The following is a 19,456-nucleotide window of genomic DNA, read 5'->3' as shown; positions in this document are numbered from 1 at the left end:
AGATTTCCAGAAAGAAATGAAATGGCTGGGTTCACAGAAGTTTAAAACCAGATATAATGAGATTATCTAACTTAATCCCACTTTGTTAATTAATCCTATTAATCCCACTGAAGACAGAGAAAGGAAATGATTAGTCCTGGGACACAAAGTAACTTGGGTGAACCACAACTTGATTCCCTGAGGATGCGGTTTCCACCCATTTTACCAACATCCCACACTTTGTAATCCAATTCAATCCAAAACCCACTTGGCCACTAAAAGAGCAGTGGGCTCATGTGGCCACTCAAACAGCAGTGGGCTCATGTGGCCTCGATCTACACTAACTTCGCACACAGATCGAAAATAATTCTGCATCCACCACACGTTTTCTTTAGCTATTTGTCTGCCAAGGCAGGAATGGAGACACTGTGGTACTCCATATTTATTACATTTTTTCAAAGGAATAAACTTTAAATAACAAGCATGAATATAGCACATAAAGTAGAATTTGCTTCAGAAAATGAATTATACCAAAAATTTCAAGAACACCAACTGGGCAGTCACTTCTGCCTTCAACCTGCCCTGCTGGAATCTATGTATTAATCCATGTTCTTTAAATGAGACATCTGCCTCTATTGCCTGCAGTGTATGTCTGAGACAACAGTACTAGACCACCTTCCTCAGCATCTCCAGGACAAGGACATCAACAAGAACTTGTGCATCTCCAGTGTGCAATGTGACCAACGGCACAAAAGGAGCTTAGTTAATGAACAAAAGCAGCAGAACCAGAGCCTTTGAGTCCTACCTACAGTTGATAATGTAAGCCCCCTCACTGGAATAAATTTACAAGGCATACAGAGGAGAACTTAAGATGGGTGGATCTGCAGAATTTCTATGTTAGGGAAGTTGAGAAGTTAAAATGAGGATTTCAAAAATGAAAACACATTACAGACACACGCGGATTTGCCCACTTGCCATTGTGGATGGGGTGTGGGTGGAGGGAGATTCTAGCTCTGTGGCTGCTGCTGGTTGCAGGATCAGGGCTTTTACAATATAAAGCTGTCACCTAGTTAACCTCCAGTGCAACAAATAGGAAAGGTAACTGAGGTAAGCTCTCAAAAACAAACCTGCGAACACAACAGGAGGGGTAAAAGTGAGCAGGAATGCAACAACATTTGAACACCCAAAAGTGAAGAAACAGCTGAAAGAGGCAGCAGAACTAAGAGAGAAATGACAGGGAATAACTTTTTTTATACTGTAAATCTGGGCTGTCCGAAAGGGTAGTTTTGAACCACATGTGGCTATTCACCACCTAAAATATGCTTAGTTCAAGTCATAATGTGCTATAAAATATACACTGAATCTTGAAATCTTAGTACAAAAAAAGGACTGTAAAGTAGTTCAATAATCTTGTATTGAGTATATTTGAAGAAATTTTAACATTTAAGATCTACTGGGATAAATTATATCCTTAAATTTCACTTGTTTCAACCTTTTAAATGTGGCTACTGGAAAATTTTAAATGACACTGACTCTTTTTTCTATTGGACAGTGCTGCCCAAGATCTCTACACTTGTGCTGCTCAGTACAGTTGCCACTAGTCACATATAATTCAATTACTGCATTAGTGCAGATGAGAACACTTCCACTGCAGAAAATTCTACTGGACAGTGCTGGTTAAGAAGAACAAGAACTAAAAGGTAGACATTTTACACAGAAAAGCTAAGACTTTTGAAATGTATCTAAGCCCAGAAAGGAATGCATAACCACTATGCATGTAAGTGGTTAAGTTGAAGGAGAAATTCACAATTCTGAAGTGTTTATCAATGTCTTCTTAGACCGCTTGTTTATAAAAAGTGTAATCTGGCAGCTACTCAAAGACTGTTAAAAAGGGAAAAGATTCTGGCCTTCGGCTAGGTCAACACATCCCTAGAACCAACCCTTGCCTTGTCTGCCTGCCCTGCAGACAATTCAGCTAAGTCATACCACTTAGGCTGCTGGAACCTCAAGCTATGCTGTTATGGGATAACTTAAAAGCTCTCAGGACAGGCAGAATTTGAGATACTGCCACTGTGTTGCCTCACACAATCATTTCATTCTGCTAAACTAACAAATATTGTGTCCCCAAGAACCCTAGTTAAGAGATCACACATAAGGCTTCCATTACACTTGTTTCTGTCCCACCATTTAGCAACTGGTTAGGAATCCCTTTATCTATTCAAAGTTCCAGTGGGTCATGAGTATATACCTTGTATATATACAAGCACAACTGAGCACTTGTATCATTTAAAACTTAAGTCTTTAGACTTTTTTTTTAAAAGTCATTTAGGTCTTTTTTTTAAGACACTGAAGAACAGGTTATCTTTTATACTCCCTTTTCCAACACAATGTGTAAGTGCTAGATGCACAACACTGCTCAAAACACTTACTTAGCATGAGTTAAATGGCTAGGCTGTATATCCATGTGAAATTGTCGGTTAAGGATGTTTCCAGTTCCAACCTGCCAATTCAGTGGTCAGAGAAGCAAAGGTGATTAGCATTATTTACTTCAATAAGAGTAATGCAACTAATGCAAGTCTTTCTACCACCTCAGCCAGATTTATAGCAGAGGGATCCTCCTGGGCCCACACCACAGAAAGGAGTTATGTATAAAGGATATGACATTTTTTGTATTGCAACCCAACACATAGGGAAGTGCGGAACAAAAGAGGAAATTAGCAATACCACCTGTTAGTATGGTTTAAGACCCCCCTAGGTAACTGAACTTCCTTACCCTTAAGACTTTCCCACTCTGCAAGGGCTAACAAGTGACTTCTTGTACAATGTGGTGGTTACATTTGATGTGTAGCACAAATGCATAAATGCCAAATCTTATTTCACTAATCAAGAGCGGTAGGTGAACTCACACTCACTCCAACTCAATTAAGTTAGGGTTACAGAGAGAGCGGTGAGGGGGCTTCAGTCTAAGTAAAATTTAAAAAGTGCTGGTTACTAGGCAAGCTTACTGTATAAGCATGTAAAAGGGGAAAACTGACAGCATCAAAATAGGGAATCGAACACCAAGGAGCAGTGTGATACTGGAATACTGGGATGTGTTATGATCATTTAACATCTTTGACTCTGTCCATATTGAATTATGTTCTCTGCCTGGTCATGGCTCTATTTTCCCCAAATAGGCACCACCTCCTTCACTTGACATGAAATGGCAAGCCATCGGTTGACTAGGAAAACTGATAAGAAACTATTAAGTCGCTAAAGTCAGAGTCCAGATGTCTGGAGCAGCTAGAGGGCCAACTCCAATGTTCTGCTGTGCTATTTACCCACTTCTCTACAGCTGGTGTTTGCTTAGTCTCTATGACCTAATGGTCAATATTTTTGCTAGGGAGAGGTTCCTGGGGCTCTCAACAGAATTCATGGAATATGGTTAATTAGCACTACTTTCCCTTCTCCGGAGTTTTAAGAGTGCTGCCCTTTGGTCACTGGGGCTGGAATGTTTGCCCCAGGTGGCTTTTTGCCCCTTCAATAGAACAATGTGTAGAAAAGCAGTGCCTTGGTTGCTAGTTGCTAGTTATGGTGATGCAGAAAAGGAGCCATATGCTTGTGAGATCCTCTGGCACAAAATAGCTAAGGCACCAACAACAAATCCAAGAACAGCACAGTGAAGAACTAAGATTTACACAAGCAGGCACCAGCAAGAGATGAGCCCGCTTATTGGTTGAACAGAAAAGTTTCCCTAAAGTCACCACAGCATCAGAGGATTGTGCCACCACCAGAGTACATTCTTCCAAGAACATTTTAAAATAAGTTAATGTCATCTACCAGATTCCATGCTAAAAAGAAGTAGAATATCAAGCAATTTTTTTAATTAAAAAGAATAGCCATTAAGTTTGGAATCTACCACATCCCATAAAAACTCCACTTTTTGGGGTAAGGAGAATGGTGGAAATGCACATAATTGACAGATAGTTACTTGCTGTAAAACAATGGAAAGCAGACAACCGTGAGTTATAGAAATTGAGTGATCTCTCCTGAGCAAGAAAAGGAGACATATTAGCACACAGTCCACCCTTTTAAGATGGTAAAGACCATTCTGGATATTTCTGGATATTCCAAACAGCTGATTTCATTCTGTAATTTTTCAAATGCTTAGTCAAACTGTCACGATTTTAAAAACAGCTCAGCAACTATCTGGAATTTATTACATCTAGTCTAAAACTTTCTCAAACAAGCTGGGAATTCAAACTCAAATTCAGGCTAAAACTTTCAAGATAAAGAAAAAAGTTATAAACATTTTTCAAGAGTTCTGGTTAAAAGGAACAGCCTGATAATTTCTCTGCAACTCCAATTCAGTTTTTTGTTTTTTAAAGAGACTCTATGGAGTTTATGCAAACTTTTTATTTGCTAATTTTTTTCCAGAAGTTGAACAAACGTGGAAAGGACAAAATCAGAGCATCAGTGTCAGAAACCAGCAATATTTTTGATTTCTAGCCCCACTTCCCCACTTCAAATACCTAACATACTCATGCAAAAACAAAGAAGGAAAACAAAGTTTCAAAGATATGTGCAAGTGACAATATATTCTGAATATGTCTTTTCCCATTTCCTAACCATTAAAAAAAAAAATTCACAGCCCCCTTTAAGACTCCTTTCATGAAAAGGAGCATCTGGTTTCCAGTTCCTTCTCAGTCCACATTAAAAAAGTGGCTTGCTAGCAAAACACACAGTAAGTCTGAAAAAGTGGATACCACAGATTTGACCTAGAATCAAGATTCCTCCCTGCAGTTCCAGGTATCCTCTTCTTTCCATACTTCAGCATTAGCAGACAAGGATAAGCAACAATCATTATCTCCAAGTTCACCAAAGCCAAGTTTCCAAAGGCACAAAATATTTTCAAGAGTTTTTAAAAGACCCCAAAATATCTAATGGTATAGCTCAATAGAGTACGTCTGTGCAGTTAAAGCATTAAAAGCATCAGCCTGTTTTATTTCGTGACAAGTTTATTGAACAATATTCAAGAGTTCATCTATAAAAACAAAAGTCTCTGCTGAATGAAGCCAAGGCAGTATTTTGCTGGCAATGTTGTGGCCATATTGGCAATAAGTCATTTTATTGTGTCTGCTTTCTAAAGTTTGGACTACTATAGAACTGCCAGTAAAACAATTTAAATGTTTGCAAGAGTGGGAAGTAATTTTTTCAAGTAATCACTGCCAGAAATTCTTCTATAAAATTTAACTAGCAGCAATTTTACATCTTCTTTACTCATTTTTAAAGTGTTCTTCAACTGATTAGTGGATTCATTTTTAAACACTTGACCCACACCTATACACAATGACAGAACCCAATAAAAGGGACTCAGCTTGATTAAGACTTTTGTGTATCCTTATTTTCATCCACGGTACTTCCATCCAAAATGTATGTCTGTTTACTTCCATACACAGCCCTATATTTTCATCCAGTGGGTTAAGACTGACCTAATTGCACTGATTATTACTCTCTGAAATTCCAAATAAAGTTTCCTAATGGAATTTCCACTATCAATGCTTTGACAACTTGAAGCACAAAACTAGAAACTTATCACTTAATAGTGTTGTGTTAAAAAAAAAAAAAGCCACTAATTCTACATCCAAACTACAGTGCACACAGAACACACCTCCAAATGTTGCTTATGAACTAAATGTTTCACTGAAGTTCAAGAAAAGTTTACAAGTTTGCTTATTTATAAAATACATTTTATAGATTTCACTAACCCTTTAAACTAAAAAAAAAAAAAATAAAATAAAAAATAAATGGAGGGGGGACCCACTAAATCTAGAAGTTTCTCTTCTATTAATGTCAGAGTCACCAAAAACAGGCAATAAAGTTTACACAGAAGATTGAAAATATCATGATAGTGTTAACAAATGCACAAAACTTTGAGCAAAGCTTTACAAATCCTTCAGACCATACAAAGCAAATGAGAAAATAATGTAAATTTTCATCCCAAACCTTATTCTTAGGAGAAAATTTGCAGGAAGAGAGGTATGAATAGTTTCACAGAACATATTTTCAAGAATTTTTTAAAAACTCAAACTCCAATCAGAACTAGATGAACAGTATGCTTAGCAGTTAGCACTATGTTAATAAGTCTCAGATACACAAAAATCAAGTTCCAGAGGGCAAAGTATTTAATTACATTTCACAACAAGAGAAGCACTGTTGTGATTGACCAAATATGAAACACAATTCTCTCCAATTTCTACACAAACCACTATTTTTTAAATTTATTTAATTTGGTAAACAATGAAATCAAGTTTTCCTTTTTAGCATTTATCTAAAATGTAGGAATAACAAAGTAGTTGCAATGAAGTATATGAAATATTTAATAAGAATTTATGAACACATAACCAAAATAAATTGTGAAAAATAAAAAGACTTTCATCTTCAAACAACCCATTTTTCTAAAATGAAAATAGCTTTCCAATTGGGAAAAAAATCTGCAGTTGAAATAAGATTCCCAAGCAGTGATGAAGTTTTCTGCACTCTGTCTTTGGAATGAGAAATGATTACTTAACAGAAAACTTAAATTGAACAGCATATACAAACATATTGCTTTTTTAGTTGAGGAGGCAATTATCTAGTGATCTGTCAAAGCAAATTTGTATTCGTGAATTACCAAAAGACCCACAACACAGCCATTTCGTCTTCGAAAGTCTAAATAATCCTTTCCCTAAACAAAAAATCCTGTACTGTCAATCCTCTAAGATTGTAGTGATGAAAAGGCTTTCCAAATCTTACCACACAAATGAAACTGTTGCCATTCTTACCTCTAAATTACAAGAGGCGCTGTATTTAAGCGTTCTGCTGAATTGCAACACCAAAAAGGCACTATTTTTCTTAAATAGAAAATACTTCTTTTAAAAGGCTGACCCCTTTACAAGTACATTGATTTGTAGGAAATGTTGGGGATGTTTCAAACCAAGACAGAGGCCCATGTAAAGACAAATTTGTTTTTCATGATATCTCACCAATCTCCCATTCCGTTTATCATATGTGACACATCTTTAGAGCATTTTAAGAAAAGTAACCATAAGTAGAGCCTTCTGCGGCAGTGAGTAGGACGTTGTAAGGCAAATGTTTTCATGACAAGGACACTCACCAACCAGAACCCATGTGGTCCTCCTGCCTTAGTGTCCTGAATGCCAAAGTATGAAAGGGCAAGGAGTCTCAATTCTCTCCCCTCTAACAGCGGCACTTGTACTCTTTAGAATTTTTGTAAACAGGCTCCTGATCAAACAACTAGACCAAAAAGCCTCCAAGTAACAGGATTAAGTATGTATCAATCTATGGGCTAGTTTATGGATCTTTTCCTATCACACTATAAATAGTTAACAAAACTAACTAACAATTGCAACTTCAATTTTAAAAACCTATATATAATGATGCTTTCTTATGAATGGACGCTTATTTAGTTTTACAAGTCATTTCAGATAAATTTGGGACAGGAGGAAATTGCCAGAACATTAGAGTCCATCTTGGGCAGGATTTCAACTTAGGCATCTTAAACAATGATTACTGAAAGTGGTTTCTGGTTTTTTATGCCGTCCAAACAACAGGCACGATTTTTAAACTGACTAAACTACAACTCGGCGGTCAAACCAAAAAGGCTCTGGTAGGTAGAGGACTCTGTTTTACTTTTGTGGCAAATGTCTTATTCCACACAGTTTTAAGTGTGACAATAGAAATTAAAAGTTCAAGGTTATAGCAAAAACCAAGTGTGGAGTTTTATAACAGAAAAACAACAACAAAGCAGTTCTGCTCATTTACAAATGAGTCAATGAGGCAAACAAAGCAGCAACTTCAGAAGCAGGACTGTCTATACAGCAAGAACCCTCAAGAAGCAATAAAGGTACATACAGTGAATCTGTATACAGAGATTTTATTCAATTTTAAAAGAAAACGAGAACTTTAGACAATGCTTTGACCCTATAACAAAGCAAATCTGTCCAGCTTTGAACCAAATTCCAAGAGTAGCCAGCTTCTATTTTTCAGCAGCTGGCAAGAGCACCCTTAATGAGCTCTATTGACATTTCTATCTTCTTCATCCATATGGTATAAAACAAAAACCAATCTAGACTCCTTGATAAGCTTTATGTGGTCATTTGAGTTTTACAAATGGTTTCTCTAATGGTATGCCAAAATCATTTTTGTGTTCTCTCGAGACAGCTTTACTATAACATACAGCAATGTTTATCTCGGTAGTGAGTCTTCTGTAAACAGTCAACCAACACTCTATGTCATGGAAACCAATCTATATGCAATTGAAACAATCCACAGGTTCTAACCTGGAAACACTAGAAAAACAATCTGAATGCATTAATCACAGCACTATGAAGACTATATCTACCCTATGAAGAATGATGTGAACAGCTACCCTAATACAAGTTTTACTTTTCTAGAGCCAATAGGTCTGTCATTTAAGTCAATGACAGCAGCTGTGGCTTCATCCCGAGATTCGAAAGCCACCATAGCTTCACCGGTGGGCATACCTTTTTCATTGTACTTTAAACACACTGAGCCCGGGATCACTTGATAACCGTAAAAGAAATCTAAAATCTCATCAATAGACACAGTGAAGGGCATGTTCTGTACTTTAATTATTGTTGGTCCTGGTTTTCCAGAACTAGATCCAAAGCCAGGAGGACCACCAATGTGGATTGGGCCAGGGCCAGGACCAGGACCAGGACCAAAGGCTGGAGGCCCACTCAAATGCCCAGGGGCATTTCCAAGGCCAGGGGGCCCACTTCCAAAGCCAGGGGGGCCACCTAAGCTACCAGGGCCATTTCCAAAATTCTGAGGGCCCCCTCCAAATCCTGGTCCACTTAAATTATTTGGTCCACCTCCAAAACCTGGAACATCCAGTCCTAGACCAGGCAAACCACTACTTCCAACTGAAGGCATTCCAGGCCTAGCATCACCAAAGGCCCCTCCTAATCCTGGAGGAGGGAGTGGTGGTCCAAAGGCATTTGACCCACCAAAATTACCAGGAAAGTTAAATGGAGGCCCACTGTTGGCCTCCTTAGATCCTACAGCCAAGAAGGCATGCTCTTCACCTCCTGCACTAGGCATTCCCGCACCGGGCATTCCCACACCAGGCATTCCGGCAGCAGGCATTCCTGCACTGGGAATTCCTGCATTAGGCATTCCTGCAGCAGGCATTCCTGCATTGGGCATTCCCGCAGCAGGTATTCCTGCATTGGGCATTCCCGCATTAGGCAGTCCCGCACTGGGCATTCCTGAACTGGGCAATCCCGCATTGGGCATTCCCACATTGGGAATTCCTGGAACTGCAGGATTACCTGGCACAGCCATCTTTAACCCCTTTTTTCCTTGGGCAGGAGGATTTTTCTCAATCTCTCTCATATCTTCTAAAGTAACTACATGAACAAAAGCTTCTCTCCCATTAAGTTTTTTACGGTGTAAGCGTTCAGACTTACGTGCATCATCTTCATTTTTAAACTGAACCAATGCCTGTCCTAGACCTTGCCCATTGTTATCAACAAGAACATGTACAGCATTTTCATCCACTGGGATTCCTTCTAGGAACTGAAGAACATCCATCTTGGTAATGCTGAAGGGAATATTTGTTATATGGGCACAGACTTTGGCAGAGGTGACATCCCCCTCCGGATTTAAGATCATTTCCCTCTGGTCATAGCTGAAGTTCTGCAGTCTTTTTCGAATCATATCTATCTTTTCTAGCATACCTTTCTTGGTAATTGGATGAACTTGAATAAAGCGATTACCCATGTATTGTTTATGACGACACAGAGCAGCCTTATAGTCAGCCTCATTCCTGAACTCTACGAAGCCTTCACCCGTTGCTTTCCCATTGGGTCCATAAGCAATATAAATACTATCTTCCACAATATCCAACTTTTTAAAAAAATCAATGACATGTTTGTTTTCTGCTTCAAATGGCAGCCCTTTCAAGTAAACACAAAAACCAGCCTCATGTGGTGATCTTGACCTTGACCTTTTCTGCCCACTGGGCGATTTTGACCTGGGAAGTGGCTGAGGAGGGGGATGGGTTTGTCCAGAAGGTCCTATACTTTGCTTAAAAGTGATATGGCCTCCAGCAGCTACCCACTGTCTCTCTGTGGCAGGACTAACTTCCACATAGCGTTGAATCATCAGCATTCTGTTTCGTTTCAAAGCTTCAAATGTATCTTGAGGGGAGAGAAACTTAACCAATCCATTCCCATTATTTCGACCTACATGATCTTTCAACAAATGCACCGCATCAACACGGAGCCCATGGAAAAAGTCTCGGACATCATTTTCCATTGCAGAAAAGGGCATTCCATGCACACTGACATACAGATCATCAGGGTTGATGGGAAGTGGTTTCACACTGCTTTGCGAGTTCATCTGGACAGGGTTAACAGGATTCAATGGACCCAGAAACACAGGGTTCAGGTTATTGTTCAGATTCACAGGTGCTCCAGAGCCATTCATTCCAGCAGGTAGAGGCGCCACAGGTGGCGGGTTCAAAGGTGGCATGCCTGACATGGGTGGCAGTGGGGTCATGGGTGGCACAGAAGGGACTGGGGGAATTGGGGGCACAGGAGGCACAGGAGGCATTGTAGGTACCGGAGGAGGAACTGGAATTGGGGGAATAGACGGCATTGGCGGCAAAGATGGCATCGCTGGGATTGGAGGAATTGGTGGAGGTGGGACTGTGTTCATCGGAGAGGCTGTGCTCGGAACAGTTGAGCTAAACGTTGGGCTCCCAAAGGAAGCCCCCATATTTGGAGGAGCCGTTCCTACGCTGGCTGTGGAAAATGTCTGTATGTTTTTGCTGCTTTCATGAACAGAAGTGGTGGCAGTAACTACACTGGGTGAAGGATTATTAAAGTTGGGTACTGTTGTAGGCAAGTTCACCCTGCCACTCATTCCTGAGCTAGGTGGCGGTCCTGATCTACTAGCATTTGCCGGTGGTATATCTAGGTTGGCAGTTTCAAAACGCCTACGACTCAGTTCAATCATATTCTGCATTTCCGTTTTACTACTCAACAACAGTGTTACTTTTGACCCTTTAATTGTACCACCTGTGCGCATCATACCAAGCCTTGCATCTTCATCAGTGGCAAAAACGATGAAAGCCTCACCCAGTTCACCCCCTACAATATGCACGCCCCCATCAGGAATGGTCAATCCAGAGAAGAAGTGGCGAATGTCCATGGTCCCCGCCACAATTGGGAGACCTTGCAAACGGATGACCACAGCCATGCTGCGCTGAAACCACACACACCTGCAGATGAGAAAAGGCAACGGCCAGGTCAGACTCCTGTTTATCACACCAAGTTTTCAGCTATAAGAATGACCAGCTACCGTATTAGGCCCTCAAGTAGTCCCTTCAACTATCACAAGCAATGTCATTTTTTAAAATGTGGATATTCTAAAAACTGGGTACTATATGCCATTTACAATGTAAAACCCAATTTCAACGTCCAAAAGACATTAATTCTGAAAACAATTAAAAGTTCAAGACTCAAAAGTTTCAGGGGAAAAAACCACCAAAGGACAATAAAATCACCAATTATTTCATCAGTCCGGCCACTAATTATTCAGTAAGATTTAAAAGAAATGTGCATGTCAAATCAGGAAACAAAGTTTATCTACAGGGGAAAAGATACAAAGAATGTGTCAAAGGTAATAGTTAAAACTGGCTCAGAATCTTCCTTATAAACTTAATAACTTTGTACAACTATTGTAAAATTATTCTATATGGCTTGATCTCATAACAGTGAATTTCAAATAATAACACTAAAGCAGATTCAAGTCTCAAATAAGTGATTCCATATTTCACCCTAGGATGAAACAATTTATTAAAAAAATATTTTTATTAAAAAAATGATACATGGGATTATGCATTACATATAAGGTTAACACATACTAAGTATCCCAAAGAAATACTGAATAAAATAGCCAAAATGTTAGATATCTGAAGTCATCACTCCAAAAAGTAGAACCTGGTTACAGCGCCATTCAACATGGCAGTTCCAATTAAAACTCAGGTCCAAGGACTCATTCTCAAACCCTCATTTAATAAGGTCTTGTTTATCCCACAGAGAGGGCTGATAATGAAAAAGAGCTATTTTTTGTTTCTGAACTAGTGAATGAACTTTATTCAGTGATTGTGACCCAACATAACTCCTATGGTATTTCTGGGTGCTCACTAATCTCCATAGATAATGTCCATTTTGATATAATCAAAAAGAAAAATTTCTCCCAGACTTAAATAAAATTTCAGTATCTCAGTTCGTATAGTTTCTAAGAATAAGTGCAAAAGCAGCCATTTTTAAAGTGATCCAAAACAAATTCTTGGGGCTGAAAAAAATATATTAATTTGAAATTTATGTGGTCAACAACATAGGATGTTTTCCAAGCCATTTTAAAAATCGACTTTGAAACATAAATCTATTAAACTGGCTCTGTGATCTTAGGAAAATTATAAATCATGTGAGCTTTGGCTTCATCACTTCTCAAATAAGAACAAAGAAGAGCAAAGCTTCCTGCTGCAAGTTCTAAGGATACTAACTCCATGAAAGCAGCTTTCCAATGTCAAATATTACATGAACACTAATTTGAGGCAACAAAATCTGCAATTATATCTCAATATTACGACTGCTGTACACAAGAGAAATACATTGTTTGGCTTTCAGACACTTTTCTCACACACACCTACACAAAAATAAAAGCCACCTTCAAATTTAACCCAGAAAGATGGGCTGGCAAACACAAAATAAGACCATATAAAACACTAGAAACCTGAAAGAGGGGGAAGCTTTTCATTTTTGGTCGAAAGATCAGTAAGAAAAATTAATACTAAACACATCACACTGATAGACTCTTTTGCCCTTATTTACTATTTAGCAGTCTCTAAGAAGTTCATCAAGAAGGTTCTGATTCATTAAATCAAATTCTCGTTCCTTACTAATTCTAAAAGATTGGCTATACAGCAAAGCTAAGACAATAATCCATTCAACTTCAAAAATCACTTAATCACTAATTGGGGGAAACATCTTGGGTAATCTAGATCCCCAAAACTTGAGAGAGAGACAAAGAGTATGTTAGTTTGCATTAGGACAGTAAGATGAGAATTTTAATATGTCCCAAGAATTAAACACAGGGCTAAAGTGACATACACAGTTAAGTCTTCAAACCATCTGCTGCTGAGAGATGGGATTTAGTCAAAGTCTGTACAAGGTACACACGAAAACATGATACTGAAGGTCTGCCCAGATTACCATCTAGAAAAGGGCTGAGTAAACCAAAGTAGCGCACAAGATTTATTCATACAGCCACTCAAAAGGGAGAAGGTTTTAGGTTCTGAAAAAACATGAAATAAAATCTGCTATTCTGCTACAAAGTACCTGTCTGAAAGATGAGTCATTTCAATCTATCTTGCTTGAGCATATCCTAGTTATTTAACAAGAGGGTCAGATTCCAATCAATAAGGTTCCATCTAAAGTCAATTTGTACTCTAAAACATATGACATATATACTTCTACCATTTTCTCTACCTATTCCACAAAAGAATATTAAAAAAACCATACCAATAATAAGCACCTCTATTTGTAGGTGGTCTAAAATGATACCGAGGAAAGAAAACAGAGACTTACTGCCTAATAATGAGGAATTCAGCAGGAGAAATGCATCCATAGGAAACTGACTCCCAAAGGAATCAACAATGTTCAAGACACCCATCCACCCCAAACCCATCCCTCAAATAAGCTTGTTTAAAAACAAAAGATTAAAAAACACAGTTATTATATGTATTTTCATGTTATTTAATAAGCTATCTCATTTTATTTTGTATAAAAACAAACCCTCTATTCAAATTCTCTTACCTGATAAAACAAGAGATGTATTTTCTTAACAAGAAGTAGAGGTCAAGTCAATCCTGTGGGCAACCAATTAAAACCAACTTTTAGACTGCAATAGAGAATAAATGGAGGCAAAAATCAATGCAGGAAACACAAAAATACGCACAGGCCACACTGAACTGTATATTACGAAGGCGAGTATGAAACCACTGGAGTACATCATTATGAAGTATTAGAAAAATATATATATATCAAAATCCCACATGTTTATTATTTATTATTTGGTATTGCTTTCAAATGCTTTCTCTCAAAATATTATATATTTACACACATCAAGAATGTGTCATAAATTAGCCCAAGAAGAATGAATCAATTGAAAACTAAAACAGTCACAAAGCTCAACTTCACATCTGGTAATTGCTTTAATCACTTGATGATTAAACCAGTCCAGAAAATTCCATAACACAAGTCCAACTGCAATCTATCTCCTCAGATTCCCACCAAATTTTTATGAAAAAGCACAAATTCACACAGTAACAGTTACTGGACAAATTAAGTCATCAACTCAAGCGTATTCATGGAAATTACTGCAGTTACTCTTTCAAGATATTTTCCTTTGCACCAAAATAGCAATCAAACAACAAAAAAACACAAATGAAGTAAAAGTTCTGGCTGTAGGAGTAATTCCTAGTTAAAACCACCTAGTTAAAACCACCGGAGTCCAAAATATTAAGGAAAAGTTTTTTTCTTCTAACACACCAAACTTGCTCCAAGAAACTTGTTAAAAAAAAAAAAATCCAGCATATTAAGAGTACTTCCAAAGTAAAAACACATCACTCATCTTTCACTGCAATTTCTCCCAAACTGGTGAAGTTATGAACAGTTCACAAGCAATTTATATGACCAAACAATTAGACAACTATATTCAAGAGTAGAAGAAAATCGTCACTGTTAGGTATTAAGATTACCCACAGAAGCCTACTTAGAATGATGATGCCTATTTTTAGCTATCTGTCAAGATCAAGATACCACCATTGAGCTTAATATGCATCACTGGAAAGACATATTCAAAAAGTTTGTGTTACTCCAAACTTTTCTGAAGAACAAGCTAAAATAAACATCAACATCCACTCAAATTACTAAAGAACACTGAGATTGTTTTGCCACAAAGTAATGCTATATATCACAAACAACACTTACAAAAGTCCAGAGCATTGTGTTAAATCTTTTAATAGTTGTACAATCAATACTAATTTGTGAATTCTAAAACTCTTTACTTAAAAAGCCACATCCAGTAGTTTAACAGGTCACAAAAGGCAATGTAAAACAGAAAAAAGCTTGCTTTACATAAAGTTTATGTTCAAAGAAGAGCATGAATTATTGCAGGTTTTTTCCCCTAAATGTACAAGTTTGACGAGGGTAATTTTCTAGTTAAGCACTTGTGATGATTCCTACTGGAGATTCCAATTCAAAAGGTCTGGTATGAGGGTCAGGCCATGTGCCCTGAAGGCAAGAGAAACAAGTTCCTCAGCCTCCTCCCTTTCAGACCAGAGAAGGTAAGTAAGATATGTCCACCCACAGAGGAACAAGCTTGGTATCAGCCAGTTAAGCCCAAAGGGAACATGCTATATCTACTCCCAAAAATGTCTACAGGGTTGCCAAAAATTACTAAACAAGGAGAAAAGTTAAAAGAACCAGCTGAATTTGACAAATCTCTAGCTGAAGTGTATGTAACATGTTGAATTTACATGTTACAAAATCAATCAAGACATAAATTGTTAATCTTCACTATTTCAGCAGAAGAGAAGCTCCACCTCATCCCATACCAAAGAAAAGTACACAGGAAGCTCAGGCTAGAAGCCAGAACTTCAGAACTCTTCGTATTACATCCTTTCCTTCAAATAGAAATCCTGAGAACTAAAGTACTTTTGTTTTCAACATCTCACTTGGAAAGGGACTCAATGATTTAATAGAAGCATTACTGTTTAATATAAGCATTAGGAACCTACTCATTCCTGCATTCTAAATGTCAGCAAGCAACTAAAAGTAGGATACCAAAATGAAATATTCATTCCAATCACCTTAAGCTTTAATGAATTTTAGAAAGACTGAAACAATTCTAAGCAACGAAACAATTCTAAGCAACAAAACATCTAAAATTCATGTTTTACCTTCTCATAGAGCTAAGGGAAAGAGAAAATGGGCTTGATTTGCCATTAAATCCACTCATATGTTTTAGAACTAAAACAAAAAGCTTGCTTTAGTATACTTTTGCACTTTATCTTGAGGATTAACTCACAGTGGCTTTGTTTCCACTTTACAAATACCAGATACATGCACAAATATTTGCTACAAAATTTTAGCATATTATTATGAGAAGACAGATTTTCTTATTTACTAGCCATTCCAAAAACTTGGAATTTCAGGATAAAATGTCTGACAACAATCTTCTTTACCAGGAAGCCAAGGCACAGATAGGAACTTGACCATTTCCACTATTCATTTGGTAATAAACATCCAAAAGTGAATTTAAACTTGGTTTAATCAGTTTTTGATCACAAGAACCAGGGTACAGGTACAATCTAAGATCTTCAGATTCAAAAGAAAACAAACATCAGCACCCTTTGAATGTTCACCACAAAGATGAGTAATAGAGAACCAATTACAATGGGCACCCTGCTACACGCAACATAACCACATCATGGTATGCATTATGAAAAAGAACATAGCTTCATAGACTTAACTTTGTCTCCATCCCCAAATGGATCACATTTCAGGTTCTGGGACCGGTCTTAAAACAAATCTTCTGACATTGAGGGAGATATAAACCTTTAATAGCATATTTCTCCACTTTCTCATTTATCTCCAGTCAGTATTCAAAGGCAGTGAATCAAAAAGATTTCTAAATATGGTATTTATGCTCTTGCAAAAAAGACTATATTATTTTTTATATCCCCCCAAATGCCAACAAAGTTCATTGTCTTACTGGCTTTAGACTTCAAAGAAACAATATTTCTTCTAATCTAGCCAACCACATTCACCCTCACTACTGGTTTCAAGGCTTTAAATTTAATGAACTAAACTCTATGCAAACCAAAAGGTGTATGTGTGGTGGTAGTAAAATCTGACAAAACTATAGGTTAAGTGATTTTTCTTAGTTGACCTAAAACACAACAACATTCACTTTTCCCACAAACATTTATCAAGCGCTTACTGGCCAGGCAGAAGATCAGAGAAATGGAAGATAGTCACTGCGTTTTAGGCAGGGATATCTAAAAACATCTTTTGCGCAACCATTACTGACAGAAGTTCTTCCTATTTCATCTAGAGAAGAAAATATTCAATAGAAGGATGGAGTGACTATCTACAAAATGGAATAAAAACAGCATGAATACTGTCGCTGAATTTCAACACCTAGAACACACTGGCCCACAAAATCAAGTTTAACGTCTAAAAATTGTACCAACAACCCCCAAACTCACCATGCAAAAATCAAGTCATTTGGTATGTCAAAAAAAATGAAAGAAGCCTGGAGTTTTCTGGAATCAGCGTATAACAATATATTCCAAGTAACTACCATGATGGTTTCTAAAGCTTCACATTTTTCTCCTAACAGATATGAACATAAAAAAACTGAAATTATGCATCACAATCCATAAACAAAATAACCAATAATAGAGCATATAAAAGTGATATAAAAATGCATTCCCTGCTTCATTAAAATTTTCCAGTAATAATCCCGAGCACATCCTCAACTTTTACAAAACAAGCCAAACATATCATTTTCTTCAGGGATTAATTACCATAATTTTTTAACCTCCTGTAACAGTTCCTCCCAGCTTTTTAATATTCTTAGAAAACGGCTGAACACAATTTCCTTCCACTAAATCCAGAAATACTCCACGCTATCAAAACTACCAAGTACGACCCAGTCTGGTGTATGCCTATAATTAAAAAACAAAACGCAATGAGAACGGCCTATATGTCCAGACTTCTAAGATTATTTTTTTCAATTGCAAATGCTCTGAAATGCATTAACAATGTAAATTAGATAATAAAATCCAAGGAAATTCATGTTAGTACTGCATTTTACAAAAATTACACCATTTAAAAAAATACAAGAAGCTCTAAAACAAATACTTGTCCGAAGTCTCTCCTTCAACAAAACCTTCAGTTGCAATCAGTTTTTTAGTAGGTTATATCGACTGGCATCACCTTAATCTTGTATATTTTGGTTCCTGTCAACTATTCCAATTTACATTATGTCATCTCTGGGAATCCGAAGCAAGAAGGGTTTTAAGATCCAGAAATTTCCACTACACAGCTCTCGGTACGTTCAGAGCTGAATAACCCAGAGTAACCCTCACAGGAGCTCAAATTTTCCACTATACGGCAAACATAGTCCACGCACTTACAATCTAGCAACTAAGCCCCCTGCACTAGTGATCTTCCTGTCACTAACCTGTGGATTATCAAAGCCGCTCCCACTCATTTTTTTCACGTGGCCGCAAACTACCTTCTCCAGCCTTCAATCAAAAACTCAGTTCACTCTCCATCAAAATCACCCAGTCTCCGCATCCCATTGAACCTCCTCCACCTTAAATGCTGGAGGATCTCTCCCAAGGGACACGTAAAGTGATGCTCTTAGCAGACCCTTCCCTACGCGGGAACCAAGGGCCTAACGTCTTAACAATTCTCATAAGGCTCGCGAGGCGGACTCAACCCCATGCTACCCGTGCGGCCTTCTCAAATTAACTACACACCGGAGAACAAGCCCCGCCCCAACGCTGGGCCTCAGCAGCTTTTCACGGCAATCCCCTCTACCTTCAGGCCTCCATGGCGGCCGGCCAATTCTGACTTCCTTCCTACACTCAAGGGAGAGAACCGACTACAGCTCCCTCCCCACAGGTGTGTCCAGTCCCTTTTTTCAGGGGCCTCCATCCCACTTCCGGTGGAGGGAGTGTCCTCACTATGATCATCCCCTCACTTCGGGACACAGTTATAACCTCTACCGCACATGAGAGCATAGAGATTCTTGTTCATTCGGAATGTAGCGTGTTTTCACTGCAGTTGCCGTTCGTTTGCGGGCAGCTGGAGCACCCAGCTCTGGCTTCCTCCCATCTCAGACAACGGGGGCGTCCTCGCTATGGCCTCGGGCCCTGTTCGATAGGCAGACCATCCTCTCAGGACTGAGAGGCGCAAGTGGCGCCCCAAGACCCCCTTAGCTAAGCCCCGACCCTTTTGTGTAGGGCGCTCGCTGCGGCGGGCTCCGAGGCCTTCGAAGGCCCCGCCCCGGGCCACCAAGGGGCGGCTCGAGCCCCGCACAGCCCCGCCCGTTCCGGGGCTGCAGGAGTCTTACCGGCGAGAGCTGCGCGGCACCCGAACCCAGACCCGAGTTACCCCCCGCGCGAGTGCCTCCGCCCCGCGGCCGGCAGCCCCAGCCCGAACGGCTTCCCGGAGCCCAAAGCAGCCACCTCCTTCTTCTCCGCTTCACAAGATGGCCGCCGGCCCGCTCCGCAGCTCGGCGTTCCAGAAGGGGCGGGGTGGAGTGACTGATGTCACGGGGCGGAGCGGCGCAAGCGGGCTGAGCATCTCGGGAAGCTCCCGGA

General features: G+C 38.9%; 1 protein-coding gene across 19 annotated transcripts in view; it reads right to left on the bottom strand.

Annotated features, from left to right (window-relative positions):
- The window catches only part of LOC102411911 (copine-1), a 36,213-nt gene extending 16,757 nt beyond the window's left edge, over positions 1-19,456 (bottom strand). Inside the window, exons 1-4 of one of the 19 annotated variants that reach the window (XM_025263549.3) lie at positions 19,207-19,393; positions 17,062-17,171; positions 13,872-13,956; positions 4,959-11,269 (exon numbers count right to left, since the gene is read on the bottom strand). In XM_025263549.3, coding sequence (XP_025119334.1) covers positions 8,386-11,247 — 2,862 coding nt within the window. In that variant the 5' untranslated portion in view covers positions 11,248-11,269; positions 13,872-13,956; positions 17,062-17,171; positions 19,207-19,393 and the 3' untranslated portion in view covers positions 4,959-8,385. The other 18 variants (XM_044927699.2, XM_025263550.3, XM_025263561.3 and 15 more) reach the window with 18 other exon arrangements.

The sequence above is a fragment of the Bubalus bubalis genome, chromosome 14, assembly GCF_019923935.1.
Source record: "Bubalus bubalis isolate 160015118507 breed Murrah chromosome 14, NDDB_SH_1, whole genome shotgun sequence".
In the NCBI taxonomy this organism is placed as follows: domain Eukaryota; kingdom Metazoa; phylum Chordata; class Mammalia; order Artiodactyla; family Bovidae; genus Bubalus; species Bubalus bubalis.
Note: the sequence above shows the minus strand (reverse complement) of the source record. Positions and strands in the feature narration are given on the sequence as shown.